This window comes from Haemaphysalis longicornis, unplaced genomic scaffold, assembly GCF_048455015.1.
Source record: "Haemaphysalis longicornis isolate Haplotype H1 unplaced genomic scaffold, Haemaphysalis longicornis Haplotype H1 scaffold_10, whole genome shotgun sequence".
Lineage (NCBI taxonomy): Eukaryota > Metazoa > Arthropoda > Arachnida > Ixodida > Ixodidae > Haemaphysalis > Haemaphysalis longicornis.
The window spans coordinates 76695423-76715009 of record NW_027526204.1 but is presented as its reverse complement, the minus strand read 5'-3'; the positions used below and the strand labels follow the sequence as shown (position 1 = coordinate 76715009).

At 48.7% G+C, this 19587-nt stretch overlaps 1 protein-coding gene across 1 annotated transcript; it reads left to right on the top strand.

Moving 5' to 3' along the window:
• The first annotated feature begins 18 nt into the window (after positions 1-18).
• LOC144158811 (WD repeat-containing protein 18) lies at positions 19-9791 on the top strand. Its single transcript, XM_077689963.1, has 3 exons — positions 19-366; positions 5458-5865; positions 9157-9791. Exons 1-3 carry the CDS (start codon positions 49-51, stop codon positions 9757-9759), a joined length of 1329 nt encoding a protein of 442 aa, XP_077546089.1. The 5' UTR covers positions 19-48; the 3' UTR covers positions 9760-9791.
• Positions 9792-19587: the final 9796 nt, after the last annotated feature.

Sequence of the window (19587 nt, the reverse complement as noted above, 5' to 3'; positions counted from 1 at the left end):
ATTTGAGTTGACGAGCAGGGCTGGTAAAAACACAGGCGGCAAAATAACATGGCGTCGTTTGAATGCATTTTCACGACTGACGGCGCGGGACAACTGTGGAACGCTTGCGTGTGGGACCCCGTGTCAGGTTCGGTGCTCGCGCAATACAAAGGAGGGACGAGCAGCCCGAGGACGCTGTGTCTGTTGGGGGCGGACTATGTCATCAGCGCCCAGCACGAAAAGCCGATCCTCCGAGTGTGGTCGCTCCAGCGACGCGACCAAATTCAGAAGCAAATTGTGTGTCCCGGAAAGGTTTCCGCATTGGCGACATCGCCGGACGGAATCCACTGCGTGGCTGGTATACAGGAAAAGATTTACTTGTGGCAGGTGAGTTGTGACGCGCGCGTCTCGGGTCACGACAGTGTTTTTGTACCGGCCGCTGTCGTTAGGCGCGTGGTTTGTGGTAGCTTGCTTGGCATGGCGCAAAAGTCTTGGGAACGTGTTATTCTGAAATTTGCAATCTTCTTTGCTGTGTTTTGTGTACTCTGTTACGCCACGAACCTACGCGACAGGCGCATTTCTTTACGCGCATGTGTTTCAGTTTTCGCAGTTTCGGGGCAGGTGGCGCCACTGGTGGCACCCCTGGTGCCCGCCTAATTCGAATTTGTCAATCCATTGCACCGGTGGCATGAAAGTAAAAACGATTTTTTTTTTTCTCGATCATACAGTTGCGGATTGTGCGCGGATAACTCCAGGACGCGTAATAACAGATGGTTATAAAATGCGACCTAGCTAACAGTTCCAAATTTCGTCCTTGTCACTTTTGCGGGTACGTCGCAATCACGGAGCAAGATATAAAGAGGAGCGCCGACTGTGGCCCAGAAAAAATCTTTTGCTCGGGCCGATAATGTCCACGCGCCGCCGGCCGCCCAGCTTTCCCTTTGCTCTCTTCCTCCTTCGTTCGCCCTCTCGTCGCTGTGCCTCTGTACATGGCTCTTCCCTTCTTCGCTCTCCCCAGAGGCATCTTTTCTTGCGCAGCGACGTCTGTCTTATGCCTGTCCTACTATGCAGGAGGCATGCGTGCACGCGCGGAATTTAAACACCCGTGCGCGGCCGCAATAGACGGCGCAGATAAGCGCACGCCGCCGCATACATGGCGATCGCTTATTCCCGGAACGTTTAGTCTGACATTATGAATATCCACTAAAAATATTGTACTAACCCAGCACATGTAAGACGCAACTGAACGACGACGACTTCAGAAGCACCAAAGAATGAGCAAGAGTAATATGGAACGCCACAACATAGTCTAGCGTGATTCGGCTTACGACAAATTGATGCCGCGCAAAGGTTACCCTCTGTTGTTATCCCGCTCTCCGGCCGCGTGCTTAATTATTTATGCTGCTTCTGCGCACGAACAACGCTTACGAGGGTCGCCCGGAGACTCCATCGGCAAATGGCAATGATGCACATTTCTGTGCCAATGACTGAATTGGACGGCTGCCCTGTTGTATCAACTGTACAAAAACACTGTCAGCTTGATAAGGAACCCAAGAATATCAAACGCATACTTCATTTTAACTCATGCCGCAACTTACCGCCCGATGTTCCCTGTCGCTCTACGGTCGTGTTATGTCGTCGATAACACCGCGGTCTCCAAATAAAATGCTGCGATTTGTGTGGCTGCAATTTTTTGGCCTACCAGGGTTCCCGGCGTTTTTTTTTTTCGTTAAGCGACTGACCAGCAAAACAACCGGCTCGTTAAACCTTTTCTTTCGGCGAGTTATCGCGAAATGAAGGCTTGTGAAAAGACCGCACTGTCAGGGACTTGATCTTGAGCAGATTGCTACGTCGCGGGCAGTCGCGGGTGATGTTGTCGCATTTCTGTTCTTTTCTGATGAGCGTGTAAGTGCCGGCCCGTGTTCTAGGCGCACTCTGTTTTGGACGCAAGTTGCAGAACTGCGAGAAAGCTGAGGGAACTTTTATAATCGCCAGTGATCAGAACCAGTTACTCCTTTCGCCTTTTGTAAAACCTGTTAAAACAGAGCCAAATTGGTATTCCCAAATTTACAAAACGGAGCCACATTTTCGGCAAGCACCGCGCAAAAGGTAGTGTTTGTATAGCAGCCATATGTTTGTATGTGGTCTCTATATTTTGTTTTCCCGCCATGGAAACCAATCCTTAACGTATCTTTGCCGTACGGCCACTCAATTCCTTCGGGTCCGTGTTACCCGGAATGTGCTGTCGAAAAAGTTAATCAACTATGCGAAGGAGGCGCGCAATGAACGCGAAGCGGCGCCAAAGCAGGCCCAAAGCAGTCCGTGCCCAAAACTACCGTCGCCGAAGCAGACGACAGAGCCGACGGAATGCGTTCCGCCAACTCGCCCGCCGGCGCACGGGGAACGCCGGCCGCTTAGCCGCCGCCGGCTAAGGTCCCTTTCGCTGCGCCATCTACATTGTGCTCCGCGAGTTATGGACATTAAGAGCCCGCCGGAGAGAGCGAAGTCGGCGCTCCTGTTTATCTTGCTCCGTGGTCGCAATCAAATGATCTGGACGAAATTTTCCGCGGCAGCCCCGGATTGTTATACATGAGCCACCCATATACCTGAAAGCAAGATAAAATTCTCTATTTGCTTGCCTGAGAGACAGGTATATTTCAGCAGGGGGAAGAAACCAATCCCTGCACTTTAATATTGGGCAGCCGAGGTTACTCCGAGGTGCATAGAAATTGGAATAATGTTAGACGAGCTCCTATTTTTTAAAATTTTGTTTAACCGCTGAAGTCCTGAACTGGAGTTATGTTCTTGCATATGCTGTGCTTGGGTGTAATCTTCGAAAATCATAAGTGATACACGTCAGTGCTGCTAATAACACTGAAAGAACGAAATTTAAATTTTCACTTTCCTTTTTATCGCTTGTCACACATTTCACCACGTAAATGTGGGGAATGAGTGTGGTCAATTTCCCCTTTCAGTTCAAAGATGATCAGAGGGGGCGTTGAACGAGGTCCCAGTTTCACAACAGTGTGTGGGCGCTTGGGTGTGGACTTGCTTTACGGTTGCTGAGAATCAATATAGTTAAAGGGACACTAAAGGGTGGAAACAAGTTGGGCCTGTAATGATAGATTAAGGTGCTGGCGATCCAAATTCACCATTCTTGCAACTCGCAGTTGTTTAAGAACGCAGAAAGTGCCAGAAGCATGAAAACGGGTGCCAGAAAGTGCCAGAAGCGTGAAAACGGGTGTTGGTGCCCCGCACACTTTCGGGTGCTACGGTTTGTGACGTCACAATATATGTGCCCTCCGAGAGCTCATTGGAGGAGCATCTATAAATGTTTTTCCTATAATAAACAGTTTTGAAGTGGTCGAGCTCGGGAAATAAATGCAAATAAAAGCTTTCCATGAGCTCATTGTATCTAAAAAACACAGACTACAGCTTTTATACACTACGAGACAGGCAGCTTTCCTCATGCTCGTCAGCCATCATGCTCTCAGTTTCCTTTTAAAAAAAATATTGGTGCGCATTTAGTGAAGTCAATAACCTACCACGGTGAATGCCTGAGCTTCTGAGCTTATTGCCTGAGCTCATAATAATAATGCCTGAGCTTGTTATTATTATTATTATTATTATTATTATTATTATTATTATTCTGCAAGCAATATCTCCGGCAGGAAGTGGCAAAGGGACAAGATGTACTACAGGTGTTTAGGCAACCCGACCCGCCTGGGCTTCTAATCCGTTCTCCGCGTGGATGTTGCTATCGGTAAGGCGTGCCCGCGCATGGTTCGAGCCTTATCGCCCGTGAAACGTTAGTGTACTTACTGCACGAGGTTATCCGACCGATCCGAACTTGTGCTCTTCAGCTCGCTGCGAGCCGCCGTTGATAAATAATCCGTACATCGGGTGCGCATAGCACTACCCTTGTTATGTTTGGGCCAGGCGGAGCCGCTCTGAAGTTCGCCCATTCGGCCGCAAAGACTACTCGAGACAGCTGTGGGAAGCGAGTGTGTATTTCATGCCAAGTTGGCGCGTTGCGTGAGAAAAGAGAATATGAGATGGACGTGATCGCTAGAGATAAAGGCTCCTGCTTGAATGGCGCCTAGCCGGGCAGCCACTCTTGCACGATATTTGAAACAGCACTTGCTGCTGCTGCGTTTGCGGCCAGCGTGATGTCTGGGTGTCCGGTGTAGACGGGCAGGACGGCCACAGGAACGCTGAAAAGCATTTCTCGTTCGGTCGGTGACAAGTAATAAAAGTGAAAGCCAGCCTCCTAGGTCGGAGAAACGTTCTCGGTGGTCGGCCGTGGTTTGGTGACGTAAAAGCTACTGTTGCCAGACCGCACCAGTGCCTCGCTCCTACTTTGTGACGCGATGTATGGTCACAAAAAATGAAAGGGAAACAGCGGAGAGGAATGCCAGCTTTCTTTGCGGATTTCTCAGGAAATAACACATCGTTGCTTGTCGAACAAAAGCTGAGAGTGCTACGAAATGTATGGTCTTTCAATTAAAACAAACTTTCATTCAGCCTTTAGTGTCCCTTTAAACAATTGTGTGTGACTTGTTGCGTATGTTTTCCTTTGTTCTTCTTTGTTCTGGTCGTATTCTTATTTCTTCAAATGTTCTTTTTCATGTTCTGGGATCAGAAAAAACCTAAACTCTTCTGTCAAAGATGTATTTGGGTGCCTGACGAACACCCAATTTCTCGTGGAAGAGATTGAGGGGGGGGCATTGAAATGAAATGGACCGAATAGAAAACAGATATGAGGATCCATACAAAAAAACTGCGTAAGTGATCCGTCGTTATCACTCTACACAAAGGACTGCGCCCTTTGAGATAGTTTTTCTGGGTAGTATTCTTGCCAGGTGCCTGTTTTTGGTTGTTGTTTATGCCTTCCATATATGCATATATAATAAATATACATAATCTAAGAAAAAAGCACGCAGAAAGAGTATGAGTGAAAAGTTGGGCTTACAGAAAGGATAATAATAAGGATATTTACTTCTATATCGGCAAGGGACTTGCCTTCATCAGAGTAAGCGTGCACATTTAAATTCCATTCCTGCTGATATAAACCTGTACCCTTACTCTGAAGGCGAGTGTCTTGCCGTTACGTTAGTGAATTTCCTTGTTATTGTTCTTCTGTGTGTCCATCTTTTCACTCATACTAAATATATCAAAGTTCATAAGAATAAGAATTCATAACAAGTTACCTCATTAGGCACTTAAAACGCTATCGAAACAGCCGAAATAGCACCCGCAATAAGGACTGCAACTTTGATATGTGTCCTTATGGAATCCCCCGTCCCGTATATTTCTGATGGGCAAAATATATACATATGTGATTTCCAAAATGAACCAGTTGATAGTTACATCCGTACCATCTGGTCACCATTCTTATCGCCACTGCGCTAAGCCTTCATTTATAGCATAACTGTAGGTGCTTAAGCAACAAAAGCCACCCTGATCCTTCTTCCGCAGGTTCCGTCTGGCAGCCTCCTGGCCGTGCTGGGCCACCACTTCCAGCCGATCACTTGCCTGCGCTTCTCCGACGACGGCGGCCGCTTTGTCTCAGCCTCCCGCGATGGCCAGGTGCTTGTCTGGGACCTGGCCGAAGCGGCGGCGGCCGGTGCCCAGGGGGGATCGGCCGAGCCCATCCACGCGTGGACGCAGCACAGCTACGACGTCACCGACCTCCATATTGGGCTTGGCGGAGGCGGCAGCGCGCGCTGCTACAGTGTTTCAGCCGACCGGACGTGTCGCGTGTTTGCCATGGACTCCGGCGAGCTCCTGGCCACCGTGGTGCTCGAGGGCCCGTTGACAGCAGTCGTTGCGGACCCGGCCGAAGACCATGTCTTTGCCGGCGCCAGCACAGGCAAGATCTTTGAGGTGAGAGCAATGGTGGTGGCGGTTTATTTTGGTTGTTGTGGGCACGGCGATAAGCTTTGTGTAGAGTAGTGACACCAAACTTGGGTACAACTTTAAGAACGACAAGGGAAGTTGCCCCTGCTGTTCATCACCGCAGCCAGCCGTTCCTGGCGCACAAGGGGCGTTACGGCAGGCGTGTTGCACGTGTCATGAGTCGTTTCCTTGGATTTTTTGGGCTTAATCTTCTGATAAACTACTGCAGTGACAAAAAGATTCTGGAAGAAGTACAGTCGATGTAACAACATATTTATTTGCAGTGTTTACTCAGTGTTACACTATTGTTGGCGTTGTTTTCGAAAGCTGTGTTTTTTTTTCTCCCTTAAAGTTGCTTTCAGTGGCTTCAATGTAATGCAGCAACACAGTCATGTTCCATGTTTGTCGTGAAGGAAGAACAATAATGAGGATATTTACTTATGCATCGGCAAGGGACTTGCTTTCATCAGAGTAAGCCTTAAAGGGACAGACAACCGATTTTCGTGGAGTGCGTGCACTCGATCTTATGAAAGCCAGCATTTTATGTAGTGGGGTAACCACACAGAAATTTTAAATACACTGGCAAAAATAATTTTAGTTTGGCACCAAAGTTTCTGAAATTTGAAAGGTGTTGCTGTGTGGTGTCTCCACATGGCACTATCGTACATGCACACACAACTTTGTCGGTTTCAGTGCTCCATTCAAAAACTGCATTTTGTTATTGCTTTAGCGGGGGACAACTTTTTAAGTATTTCTTTTCATCTCGCATACAGGTAAAGGCGTGTTTAAAAAATGTTGCTGCACGGCTGTCTTGGTTGCCAGCATTCGTTGTGGCTGCATATGTAACGCTGGTACATCTAAAAATTCCACTTTTCCTCTTGGGAAAACCGTATCAGTTCAAGGTGTTTGTATGCTGTATTCGGGTGGTTGCTCCGATACTCTGACTCGGAGTACGCCGATGCGCCGCTTCCCCCAATCCGAGCAAGAGTCACCGCTCCCCAATTGAACGCGTACCCGATCTTGGAGCAGCATGAGACCATGGCGCCCCGGTGCGGCCAACACGGCAACTGCAAACAGCCAGGCTGGCCAAGGTGTTTCACCAAATTGCAGCCTCCAGATCGGACGCGTTAGCTCCAAGCCAAAGTTGCGAACGTATTCCTGCACTTTGAACACAGGAAGCGGTGCGGCGAACAGTTCGGCGAACTTTGTCGCGTAAACGTGCAAGTCGTCGTCTGAGCTGCTGTCCTCGGCGTCGATTTCGAGCTGCAGAAGCAGCAGAGACAGTTCCCCTACACTTAATAGGCGTCTCCGTTTCGGCATGATGCGGAGATGTCTTCAGTAATAGCACGCGAAGCAAAAACGTTGAAATACTCCTACAACAAACCGCTGGCTAGGCCTCAGCGAACGCCGACTGGGCAGGCGAGCGGGCAAGCCGCGGTGGCCGGGGTCACGTGATCCGATCGCCTCCAGATTTCGGCGGCACTCCTACTTCGGAGCGAGAGCTGTTGGAGGCGCTCGGAGTGGAGGACGACGCTCTGAGACGACCAACCGAGCATACGTCGGGCGCTCGATTTCGACCACCCGAACACGGAGTCACTTTCCAGAGTTCTCCAGAGCGCTCTAAAGCGACCACCCGAATACAGCATAAGTGACGCCTGTAATTTGGGATGAAAAGCATATACAGCCAAACCCAGTGTGCCGCGGGGATTTCCGACTTCTCATCACATTCAACTCAATTTATGATTGCTAGCATCACGGCGAAAGTTGCGTTCAGCCCCTTCGCAGTAGCTAGAGCCGTCAAATAAACCATTATTTATGGCCAGTAGTGCTAGCCACCAGAGATACACTTCGGAGGAAAGCCCAAAAAGCGTGAATGACACATAACAAAGGGAAAAAAGGCATGGCAGGTGGGGATCGGCAGGCCAGGATTATTTTGTGCAAGGGGGGGTGCCGACGGCTGCTTCTACAGTCACGATAGAAAGAGCGAGGGGAAAGGGGGAAAGAGCCACCTGCTGCTCGTGTGCAGCCGGGCTAAACCACTCGTAGGTGTGTACCGGCAGAATTTCTCCTCTGCTGCGAGGGAAAGCCAACTTGGGCATTTCTGCAGCTATAGGCGTTTGATATTTAGGGAGTCGCTGGTATTTTTTATCGATATAGGCATAATTTTTGCTATATATTCTCACTGCAAGCATACCATGCTCAGAAATAGTTCAATATACAGGATAATTGGATGTAAATGGGTTCAATATAATCAGGTTCGACGGTACTCCACAAAAATTGGTTGTCTGTCCCTTTAGGTGCCCCATTTTCCAAAAAAACCCTCTTTTTTTGTTGTAGTGGCAGTCGTCATTTGGTCAAGAAAATAGCCATACTGTAAGGGGTAAAAAAAGGCAAACGTGATCTGATGGAATTTGTGCCCAGGTATCCACAAAAACAGCTCAGTGTGCTACCACTGTCGTGTCTGCACGTTACCACCGGTGGAACCCACTTGGGGAATTGGCCAGGAATTAAGAGCATTGAAGGGTTGATGTGCCCACTTCAAAAAATTCGCAAAACTATCGATTGGGAGTGTAAAAGTTGTAAAAAAGCGCCTGCCTTGTGACACGCGAACATGATGTCCTATGAGGCAAAGAAAAGAAGCTGGTTGACATAATTCATGCCAAAAGGCAAAGGAACAAAGGTGAAGAAACATGTGCAAATAAGATTTGCGGAAAAGGAGTTAATAGGAGGTATCACCAGGCTGTTGCTTTCAATGCACGTAAGCAGATTTTTGGGGAATATTTTAGCAGAGGAGCTAGGGTGCGAGGGAAAGTGGTGAGGAGGCAAGGAGCTGAAGAGCAAGTGTGGGAAGTGCGCACCTCAAGAAAAAGTGCTTCTCGTAGTCGGTATCGAACCGAGGTCCCTTGCGTTATAAAATCAGCATCTATCTGATTGTGCTATCACTGCTTTGTGGGCGCTCGTAATTTCCTTTGGGTTCACAGCGCAGGCATTGGCTTTGAACTTTGGCTAAGTTGATTTTCTACTTCAGGAGGGTGGATTGCGGACTTCGATTTAACTCAGTTTTCATGCACAAAGCTTCACCTTTTTAACAATCTTTCTCTTAAGAAAGAGGCAGACCTAAGAAAAGCCAAGTTAGAGCTAGCGAAGCCAACCACCAGCTCCGCTGTGTCCTCAGACTTTGCATCTTAATTCCAAAAGTGGTTTAATTTTTATTTTAACTTTTGTACGTTTTTTTTTTTCTGACGAGACACTCACACACCTGTTGCCAAATCGTTCCAGGTGGCTCTGTACAAGTGGAACGCGAGCAACAGCACCAAGCGGCCCGAGGCGACCTTCCTTGGCCACGATGCGAAGGTCACCTGCCTGTCCGTCTCGCTGGACGGCCAGCTGCTGGTGTCCGGCAGCGACGACCACACGGCCCGAGTGTGGGACGTGGCCTCCAAGCAGTGCATCCACATCTTCCACCACAAGGGGGCCGTCACCAATGCCTTCATCGTGCCGACCCCCATCGCCGTGACATCAATGCGACCCGCTCCGCCAACCCTTCCCTTGGGTGTCTTCAAGCGGTCGACCCAGGCGGCGAAAGACCCGAATGGAGTTTCAGTCCGGCTGGATTCGGCGCTCGTGAGCGAGTGGCAGGAAGAGAAGCGGAGCAGCAAAGCGTTGCCGCCGTTGGATTGGGCGGAGTTGTTGGCGGCTGCTGGCGGGGTGAGAAATGGGGACGACGACGAGGCAGGCAGCACTTTCGAGGGAGATGAAGACCTTGAGAAGCAGGTCGCCGTGCTGAAGGAGGTGAACAAGCAGCTGTACAGTTACGCCTGGAGCTGCGTTTTGAGGCAGCAGCAGCAGCAGTCGGAGGGCAGCGACACGTCGATGATGTGAAGTGGCACAATAAAGAGTGAAAGTGTTCTCAATCTTGTTGCTTCTTTTTGGGGAATTGGAAAGCTGTTCTGTACGGAGTGGTTGCACTGAGAATGGGAGGCAGCTTAGAAGGTTGCAGTTTGTAGAATAGAAGTAGCGCTTGTGAGCGTTTGTGGATGATTTGCACAAAAAGATAGGGCTGTTCAAAGCAAACCAGTAGTTAAGGTGTGGGCATACCTATCTGGAAATGGAATGTGGTGCGGAGGTAAAAGGGTAAGTGCGTGGTCTCGGAAACAAACGCAGGAATGACTGCAAGCACACTTTTGTGACAAAATTTGAGGGCTATGGCCTCGGATGACAGCAGGACAGCTATTGCGAGAATGAAGTCAAGGCTTTGGATTGGAGGTTCTGACGGCATAACCATGGATCTCAGAGGAGGGAAGAGGTACTGTACCTGAGAAGCTTCCTAGCCTATTTTCCAAATGCCTAAGGAATTTAAACTTCTGTTTTGCTTGCATGTGATAAACCCACTTTTCATTGTTTATCTCGTCGATCAAGCAGTATCTAATTTATAAAGGCTGAAAGAAGAAAAAATAGCATCCTACATGTTGGGGGCAGCGACTACAGTAGTGACACGAAACGACGTGAGCTCTTATTGCGTTGTGATTGGACGATGTCCAAACATTTAAAGTTCATGCATACGCTCTTACGTGTGTGTCAGTCTAATTCAGTCATTTTTTTTTTTTTTGACAAACCTTATTACTATTAGCAACAAGCATGTGTGTTAGAATTTAGTTGTCTTTTTTTGAGAGCTGTTCAAACTAATACTACCGGCATCAGTTCCACACACCACGTCCATGGCTTCTGACATTTGCGATACTTAAGGAATGACCATTCCCCTATATTCCCATGTTGTGCTTCAGAAGTGTGCCGGATAAACCTCCTAGCACCGATTCTAGCGAGCAAATGTCGTTCCATGCCCTGACAAGAGACGAGCCAAGGCATATGCAGTGCTGAACGCCCTCCGCGCCACTGGACATGCTCAACTGGGATGTGTTTGTCTTGCACTTTCGGAGCTCACCAGTCTCCTCTCTCTAGTAGCCAAGGAGGCCTTAAAAGGCGTGTGCATCCTGCAGTTGGCCAATTAAAGAAAAAAAAAAAACCTGCCTGGGATTTGAACCTGCACTGTGTGACACCACTTGCATAGTGCTCCAAACCACTCGGCTTTCTCTTTTGTAACGATTTCTTTATTTTTACATAAATTTACAAGTTATGTGCAAGGCTACACATTATAGGACAGCAGATATGATCAGGCACATTTGTTTTGGTAGTAAGATGACAATGCACACAACTCAAAGTGACTCGTTTGGCCTTTTGAAGAACACGAAACATAAAGAAGGAAGAACAATGACCAAAACAAGAATGGCAATATATGGCGTGACGAAAGGAATTCTGTGGGACTCGGTAAGCTGGCTCCACCCTCTCATATATATGCTTCGAGCTTTGCAGTGGCTGCACCACCTACCACCGCTTTTTCGCGGTGTCTACAGGATGAGCGTTTCATGGCTGATAGGGGCTCATGCAAGGTTTTGGTTCTCTTTTGCTCCTTTTTACTTACAGTGCCCCAAACAACTTTTTATCGTCACGTCTGTAAGCGAATAGTACATTTAGGGCACTTTAATAAAGAGCTGCGGCTTGATAGGGTGCTCGAACGCCAGCAAAAATTACCCGGAGACGCGGTTCTGCTCGATTCTTGACCACTGTTATGGGCGTCTGCAACGGCAGCAGCATATCATCATTGTCACCTCCAAACATGTCAGGCACAATTGAATTCTATTGGCGCCTCGTTTAGACCCGATACTGGCAAGTGAAAGGTTGGTTTTTTCTTGCAGCACAAACTACGAGTCCGGCTTATTTTCGAATATATACATCGTATATATTTGTTTTGTGGGTGTGATTGCCCGATACCTGACAACCACTTGTGCCTTTATGGGAATATAAGCCATGCAAAAGTGTTAAGCATAGTGCAAGGCTCGGCGTCATTAAAAATGTAATGTAAAATGTAAAAAATGTAAAAAAAATACCAATGAAAGATAGTGAAACGACGGAATAATAAATGGTGTGCAAGTCGGGAAAAACAATAGCTCGTACGGGAACAAAAACAACGCAGTGCACCTTTGGAAATACTAATGACGTTCGTGTAAACCTAATCCAGGTAAGCCCCACCAGACCAAACTGGATGCGAAGTGCACTGCGAATCAAGTATTGTACGTTTTGGTAATCACATACACACGCTCCATGTTCACTTTACTTTGCTTTTTCGACCAACAAACAGCTGATCACTCAGTGGACGCATTGTTTGAAGTACAGGGTAGGCAATTCACAAATTATAAACTGTCGTTGTATGAGTGTGATATCTAACAAGGCCATCTGATCTGGATAAGTGTGATATCTAACAAGGCCATGAGCTCCAGGTACGGGACAGGCCACGGGACGTAAGCATCAGCGGCGAACGGCTCTCGCGAAAAGCACCGCTTGCAATCGAGTTTTTAAGATAGTCTTTCTTAGGCTACTTAAACCCAGAAATTTTGGTCTGTCTGTCTCTCTGTCTGTCTGTCCGTGACTCGATTCAGCCAGCCGCCCAAAGTGAAGTTGATATTGCGCAATAGTCTTATATACTCACAACCAAAACGCCTAAGCCCGGTTGTACTTCTCAACTTTGTTGAACAAGTACAAGACATTACGGAAATATAAGACAGGAAATTAGTACACAAGGCATATTTACAGTGTTCCTTTATAAAAAAAATTATGGATGCTTGGTTTTTCGATTGAAAATGATATTCTACATCTACTGCAAAAAACCGCCGCCTCCTGGCGGTATATGCAAAATCACGCAAGGTTCCACTAGCTAGGTTCCACGTTCTGCTTAGAACGCACGTGGAGCACTGCAACGAGGTTCTATAAACCTTGTAGTCGGCCGCCTCCATTCACGCGCGTCTCCGTCGCACTGCAGCGCTGGCATCGAGGAACCCGGCCTGTATCAGTGGAAAGTGGTAAATTCAAATCGCCTTGAGCAAACCTTTAGTGTAGTAGTAGTAGTAGTAACTTTATTTTGCCCAAAAGTTGTGGTGATTGCACCACTGAGCTGTTCCCTCAGTCATCTAGACAGCGGGGCTCCCGGTGTTTTGGGAGCTCGGTGTCTTCAGCCAACTAGGCGAGGGCTTCTTGCACGTGGGGAGCTGGGCTAGAGATGGCAGCCTCCCACTCTGTTAAAGATGATATGTTATGAAGGACGGAATGATTTCTTCTACGTGATGCGGGTATTAATGGACATGACCAAATGATGTGGTAAAGTGATGCTCGTTCCACAGAACAGAAGGGGCAAGTGCCGAGATATATGATGGACATGAGATGTGGAGTGGGGAATGATAATGTTTGGAGCTGCCTGAGCAGCACTGCATGCCTTCGACTGAGCGATGGATGCGGTGGTGGAAAAATTGCCCGATCCTGGCGGAAATGGTCAAGGATATCGCCGAAAGGATGGAGGCGGTCTTATAACCGAAAGGTTGCGGGATATCTTCAGGGGTCCTATGAGGCTCTCGGCGGACCATATCTCGAGCAGTCTCATTGGCTCTCTCATTTCCCATCAGGCCAGAATGTGCCGGTGACCAGATGATGCGGAAGGTCCGGCTATGAGGTGTGGGCCCTTGCGAGAGGGTTGCCAAGGTTCTAGATGATACCCTGCCGTTTAAAAAATTTAGTACGGTTATGATGTTAAAATGCGGAGACCGGCTGTGGGCTATGGCTAGACCGATTGCCATTTCCTCTGCCTCTGTGCAGGAAGTGCAGCTTACAGATGCTGTAGCGATGGGGCTCCCCTTGGAGTCGACCACCGCTAGTACCGATGCGTTCCTGTCTTGATATGGGGCGGCTTCGGTGTATACCACAGGAGACCCCGGTGGGTGTTGTTTGGCAAGGGCCTTCGCTCTTGCCTCAAGGCGTTCCTCATTGTGGATGGGGTGCATTCGCGTAGGCGTTGGGGACACTGTGATGACATTCCTCAGAGGAGACGGAATGGCAACAAGTCGCGTGTAGTGTGGTGTTTGGGGTACCAGGCCCAAAGACCTCAGGATGCACCGACCGGAAGAGCTGCGAGAGAGCCTCTCTAGCTGTGCGGTTTGCTGTGTTTCTATAAGTTCGGAGAGGGTATTACGTATATCCCGAGGCGCAGTAGGTTTGCAGTTGATGTGTGTTGGGAGAGGCCGAGCGCTCGCTTGTGTGCCGTACGGATGAGGCTATCAACTTTATCCTGCTCCGTCTTCCGCAGGATGAGAAACGGCAATGCGTATGTAACGCGCGAGATGACGAAGGCCTGCACCATCTTTATGAGGTTGGACTCCTTGATGCACTTGTGCCTCGTCGAAACCCTGGAGATGAGTCGGGTGGTTTGATATACCCCCTTCTCGATCTCTGTGAGTGCATCTGTATGCCGGCCATTAGCATTTAGGCGGAGTCCCAAAACCTTAATGGAGTGAACTATGGGAATGTTGGCTCCTGATGATGTGGTTACAGTTAATATAGGTGGGCTTTTATGACTTGGTTTGTAGATGAAAAGCTTCGATTTTTGGGGGGAACACGATAAGCCGCGCACGGCTGCGTACTCCTCAACGGTTTGGGTTGCCCATTGCAGGGCTTCCTGGATTTGGCCGTCGGAGCCTCGAGCAATCCACAGGGTGATGTCGTCTGCATAGATGGAATGATGTAGGTAGGGTATGTCCGAGAGAAGGGCCGGAAGGTCCCTCATGGCGAGGTTAAACAAGGGGACAGTACTGATCCTTGGGGCGTTCCTATAGGCTACCCAGCTTAATGGGGTCCGATTGGATGTTTCCAAAATGAAGGGTGAGTATACGAGATGAGAGGAACGATTTAATGTAGTTGTACGTGCGCTCTCCAAAGCCATTCTTGTTCACCATCTGTAGTATGGCCGAGTGTCGCACAGTGTCGAAGGCTTTGGAGATATCTAAGCCGAGGATGACCTTAGTTGTGTGCTTTGGCGCGTATGCCGAATCTAAAATGTGATGTTGTAGTTGCAACATAAGATCCTGAGTGCATAGACGAGGGCGAAATCCTAGCATAGTGTGAGGGAACAGCTTCGGCGTGTTCCGTGAGTCGGGTCAAAACAACATGCTCTAGTAGTTTCCCTAGGCACGATGTTAGGGATATGGGTCTGAGATGATCGATGTGTGGCGTTTTCCCAGGCTTTGGAATGAGTATTGACTTGGCCGTTCGCCATTTTTTCCGTAATTTTACCCTGGGTCCAACATTAATTAAAAAGTGCCGTAATTCCAGTGATGGATGAGTCATCCAACTGCCGAAGAATCTTATTAGTAATCTGGTCAGGGCCAGGGGCCGACCTAATGTTTAGCTTATAAATGGCAGCCTTGACCTCGGCTTCTGTAAAAGGTGCATCTAAGGCGGCGTTGGTCTCTCCGCTGTATGGCGGGTATTATGTTGGAGGGCCTTGTAGTATGTACTTGTTGTGTAAATATGTGATGAGTGCATGTCGCGTCCCCGGATAGTTGTGTATCAAAAGGGACACCGTTTGGTTGTGGGACGACTTGGTCGACGTCGGATCAAGAAGGTGGCGTAAGATATTCAAGTCTTTTTGGTACTGAAAGTGTAATTTAGGGAATCACATAATGAATACCAGTTTTCAGATACCAATCTGGATGCGTGATTCTCAATCTCCCGATTAATGTAAGCTATTTTTCTGCGTAGGCCACGGCTGTGTTTGTGGAGGATCAGTCTGTTTTTGAGGCTGTCTCTAGCCTGGATGAGGTTGGACAGACGCGAGTCTAGCGGTGGTAGGCTGGGGTCTTATTGTATGACTTTGGTTGCTTTTGCGACCCTGCTGCGTAACTCCTCCTCCCATTTTGAGAGAGTGTCGAGTGTAGGTGTAGTGTCTTGTGTTGTTTTACGAAAGAGACCCAGTCGATGAACGTGTTGTTTCTTTTTTGGGGAGATTTTAGGTACGCGGGTACCTCGAGTTGGATGAGCCTATGATCACTGCCGAAGTCCTGCTCAGTGTTAGCCCATTTAACCTCTCCTGTTATGTTTTTGGTGAATGTTAGGTCAGGTGTATCTACACAAACGCTGTTTCCCTGACGTGTGGGAAACAGGGGTCGGTATGTAATGTTAGGTGTTCTTTTTGTGCAGCTTCCCACAGCCGGCGCCCTTTAGGTGTGCCCCTGGGGTAGCCCCAAGTGCAATGCTGCGCATTAAAATCGCCCAGGATGACTATGGGTTGCTTACCCGCTGTACGCAGAGCTCCATGGATTAGGGAAAGAAGAGGGCCAGAGTCCTTTTCCCTCGGGCTGCTGTAAATATTTAGAACAAATAGACTGGTCCGCCGATTTACGTTTGTGACAATTTCGATAAATGTGTGATCCACCTCGCTGTCTATCTCATGTTCCTGCGCTATCACATTACAGCGAGTAAGAATGGTTGTTGCAGGTGGATTTCGGGACTTAGGCATATATAGCTGGCTAATTTGGCTATTGCGCCAACTTCTTGTAGGCAAATTACGTAAGGGATCGAACCCTTTTTGGTTTCATTCATCAAATTACGTAACAAAATTGTACCAGCTAAATGGGTGCTTCGCCATACAGTTCTGAAAACACGAAGTGTAAATGACGGCTGCTTCAACGATCAGTTCTGAAAACAAAAAAAGCAAAATAAAACAGTTGCCTTTTGCCTATACGTGGCGCTTGACAAACATGAGCTGCTCGAAAGACGTGTTTGAGAGCCGGTTTCCCTTTGCTGTCATTATCAGGGATGCCGTGGAAAACACGCGTTCCACGTCAGCTGACGTCGCATTTACTCTGAAAACTGCCCTTGAGAATCGGGAAAGCAAGGGAAAGCTGCTAGCGTTCGATTTACAATAGGTCGGATCCGTTTCGGAACAAAGCTTGCAGCGTGCAGCTTGTTTTTTTTTTCTTAACGTGTAATATAAAAAAAAACTGTTTCCAATGTGCCATGTTGGCGGACGTATTGTGCGTACGTGAGCCGCTGGGCGCAGGAGCAAGTGTGCGGTAGTGCTCTATGAAATCGGTGTTTATTTCCCATAAAAAGTTAGAAGGAAGAGAGGAGGGGTATCACAGAAAGTGAAGGGGGAAGCATCGCCCAGCTTTTACAGTATGAGTGTGCTCCTAAATCAATCACTGGGCTTCTTTTGCCGCCCACAGGCGCCAGCGCGGCGGCAGTGCCAACAAGAGCCCCCCCCCCCCCCCCCCGCTCCTCCTCCCCTCTTTTCAGGCGCCAGGTGTGCGGTTACCCAAGTCTTACATGCAGCATAAGGAAGCAGAAGTCGTCATCAAAGCTCTACTTGCTGTCTCGAGAATTATTTATTATATTGTCGTCGGTTGCAGTAGCGACTGTTCAGGTGACGGAGAGCTTCTTCTTTGTAGCTTTCCTTTGTATACCCGTATGGCTGCATTCAGGTGTATGTCAAACTTTCCTTCATAGAAACTTACTCCACCTTGGGGATTTCCCCTAAATCTGTTCGATTAACACCTGTTCTTCACTTCGAGTTGTTGATCAATTCGCTCTCCGGCTACAAACTGCTAGCCTCCTGGTTAGCTCAGTTGGTAGAGCGACTGCTCTGGTTTTAATCGGTGGTCCCAGGTACGAATCCTGGACCAGGACGAATTTTTCTTCAACTGCGAAGTTTCTGAGAAAGCTGTATAGCTTTCCTTTGTATACCCGTATGGCTGCATTCAGGTGGATGTCAAACTTTCCTTCATAGAAACTTACTCCACCTTGAGGATTTCCCCTAAATCTGGTCGATTAAGAGCTTCTTCTATCTGGTGAGAGGTTCATTTGTGCCACGAGCTGTCCGCTGATTTTGCAGACGCTCCCTAGAAACGAGCGAACGCAGCCTTTATTCGGCCGCTAATTGCCGCGTCGGAGCTGGGAGGCGCAGCCGTGGCCGCAGTTCCTATTTCATGGGCTCTCCTGTTTCGGGTGGATCCCCGAACCAATATTTTAGGCCTTCGTCGACGCTTCTTCGGGCAAAGGCGTCCAAGTGTCTAGACAGGAAGGACAGTATTGCAAACGTTCCTGGGGGAGAACTGGGGAGCGCTAGGTGAGATGGGGCGTAAGCTCATATGTGGACGTTTGCAGTGAACACAAGCACCGCGCCAGCGTCCACCTGACGGGAAGGTTGGATGCGAGTCGCCGAATGTTCCAGAAGCAAAAAACAAAAGTTAAGGGGGGGGGGGGCGGAGACAGCTTTCAGCAGGGGCGGATGCGCCGCCAAGGTAAAAAAATCACAAGGCCCAGTTAGTGGGAGAGAAGGGGGAAGGGGGATGCCTCCGCGGTAGTTCCCCACCACGCATACCAACGGCTTAGAGCCGCGGTTATTACGCGGAGAATCGCGACGAATGTCGTAGCAGCGCTGTATATAAGGGCAGAATTGTAGTAGGGTCGCTGCTTATACATATACCGTGCTTGAAACCAGCCAATCGACTTTAACAGTACTGTGTTGTTAAATTCAAGGCTCCGGCTTGCTGATGTTTGAACTTGGGCTGGTGGGTTCTTTTGCGTCTTTATGCATATTTTGACAAAAACCGCGCGTGTTTTTGACATGTGCTTTATTTTGGGAAAATACATGTAATTCCATTCCCATTCCATCCCGGGCAAAAACACTGAATTCAATTCCCATTCCATTCCTTGAATTATTGTTGCCATTCCATTCCCATTCCATTCCGGGGTCCCGAAAATGTGGAATGATTCCGGATTCATTCCGATTCCGGACTGGTAATTCCGCAACACTGCAGTGGGGTAAAGGTTAGGGAAATAAAATTCATGCGGTAATTGTGAACGAAGTTATGAGACACTGCCAGATGATCAGCTGGTGAGGAGGGAGGGCTACCCTATCTATCCCTTGCAACCTCTTTACTACAATTGAGCAGATACCAAGCTTTCATTAAACTTGCTTGCTGGCAGTTTCACGTAATTCCAAGGTAGACAAAACGTTGTTTTCTGTGCTGCCTACAGATTGCTTAGAACTCGCAGCTCATTTGAGGTCTTGCCTATCATGAAAGCACAATAGTATTATTCGAAGCAACAAATTAGAAAAACATAGATGAACAACAAGTGTCACTTGTTTGCCTTGAGCACACCAAACTTGAAAGCGCTATTTAACACAAGTGTCAAGCTTGGCACAAACGGCTATCTTATCGGCATAGGTCGGCAAACTCACTCATGAGTGCACTCACACACCCCCCACTCACCACTCACGAGTGAGTGGTGAATGAGCCTCACTCAGTCGTTTTGGCCTCGTGAGTGCGAGTGCGAGTGAGTGCGAGCGCCACTCACGGTGAGCCCCGTTCACCACTCGCGAGTGCGAGTTCCACTAGCGGTGAGTCACGCTCAGCACTCGCGAGTGCGAGCGCCACGCGCGGCGAGTGGAACTCGCCACCCGTGAGTGCGAGTTCGACTCACGGCGAGCCCCGCTCAGCACTCGCGAGTGCGAAAGCCACTCGCGGTGAACTCCACCCACCACTCGCGAGTGAGAGTTCCACTCGCAGCGAGCCCCGCTCACAACTCGCGAGTGCGAGTTCCACTCGCGGTGAGTCCCACTCAACACTCGCGAGTGCGACTTCCACTCGCGGCGAGCTCCGCTAACCACTTATGAGTGGCGAGTGGTGGCGAGTGAACGCGCGCTTGCGCGATGTGCGGGGCTTACCGCGGTGAGCATCACTCGAGTCGCTCTTGGCATTCGTCGCAGGAGCCGCTTGCTGTGGTAATTGCTGCTGGCGATATCCACTCGTACGCACAGCCACTAGT

Coding starts and splice junctions, on each gene's coding strand:
- LOC144158811 (XM_077689963.1), top strand. CDS start 49: ATGGCGTCGTTTGAATGCATTTTCACGACTGACGGCGCGGGACAACTG. Junction 367..5,457: donor AAAAGATTTACTTGTGGCAG/GTGAGTTGTGAC, acceptor CTTCTTCCGCAG/GTTCCGTCTGGCAGCCTCCT. Junction 5,866..9,156: donor GCACAGGCAAGATCTTTGAG/GTGAGAGCAATG, acceptor AAATCGTTCCAG/GTGGCTCTGTACAAGTGGAA.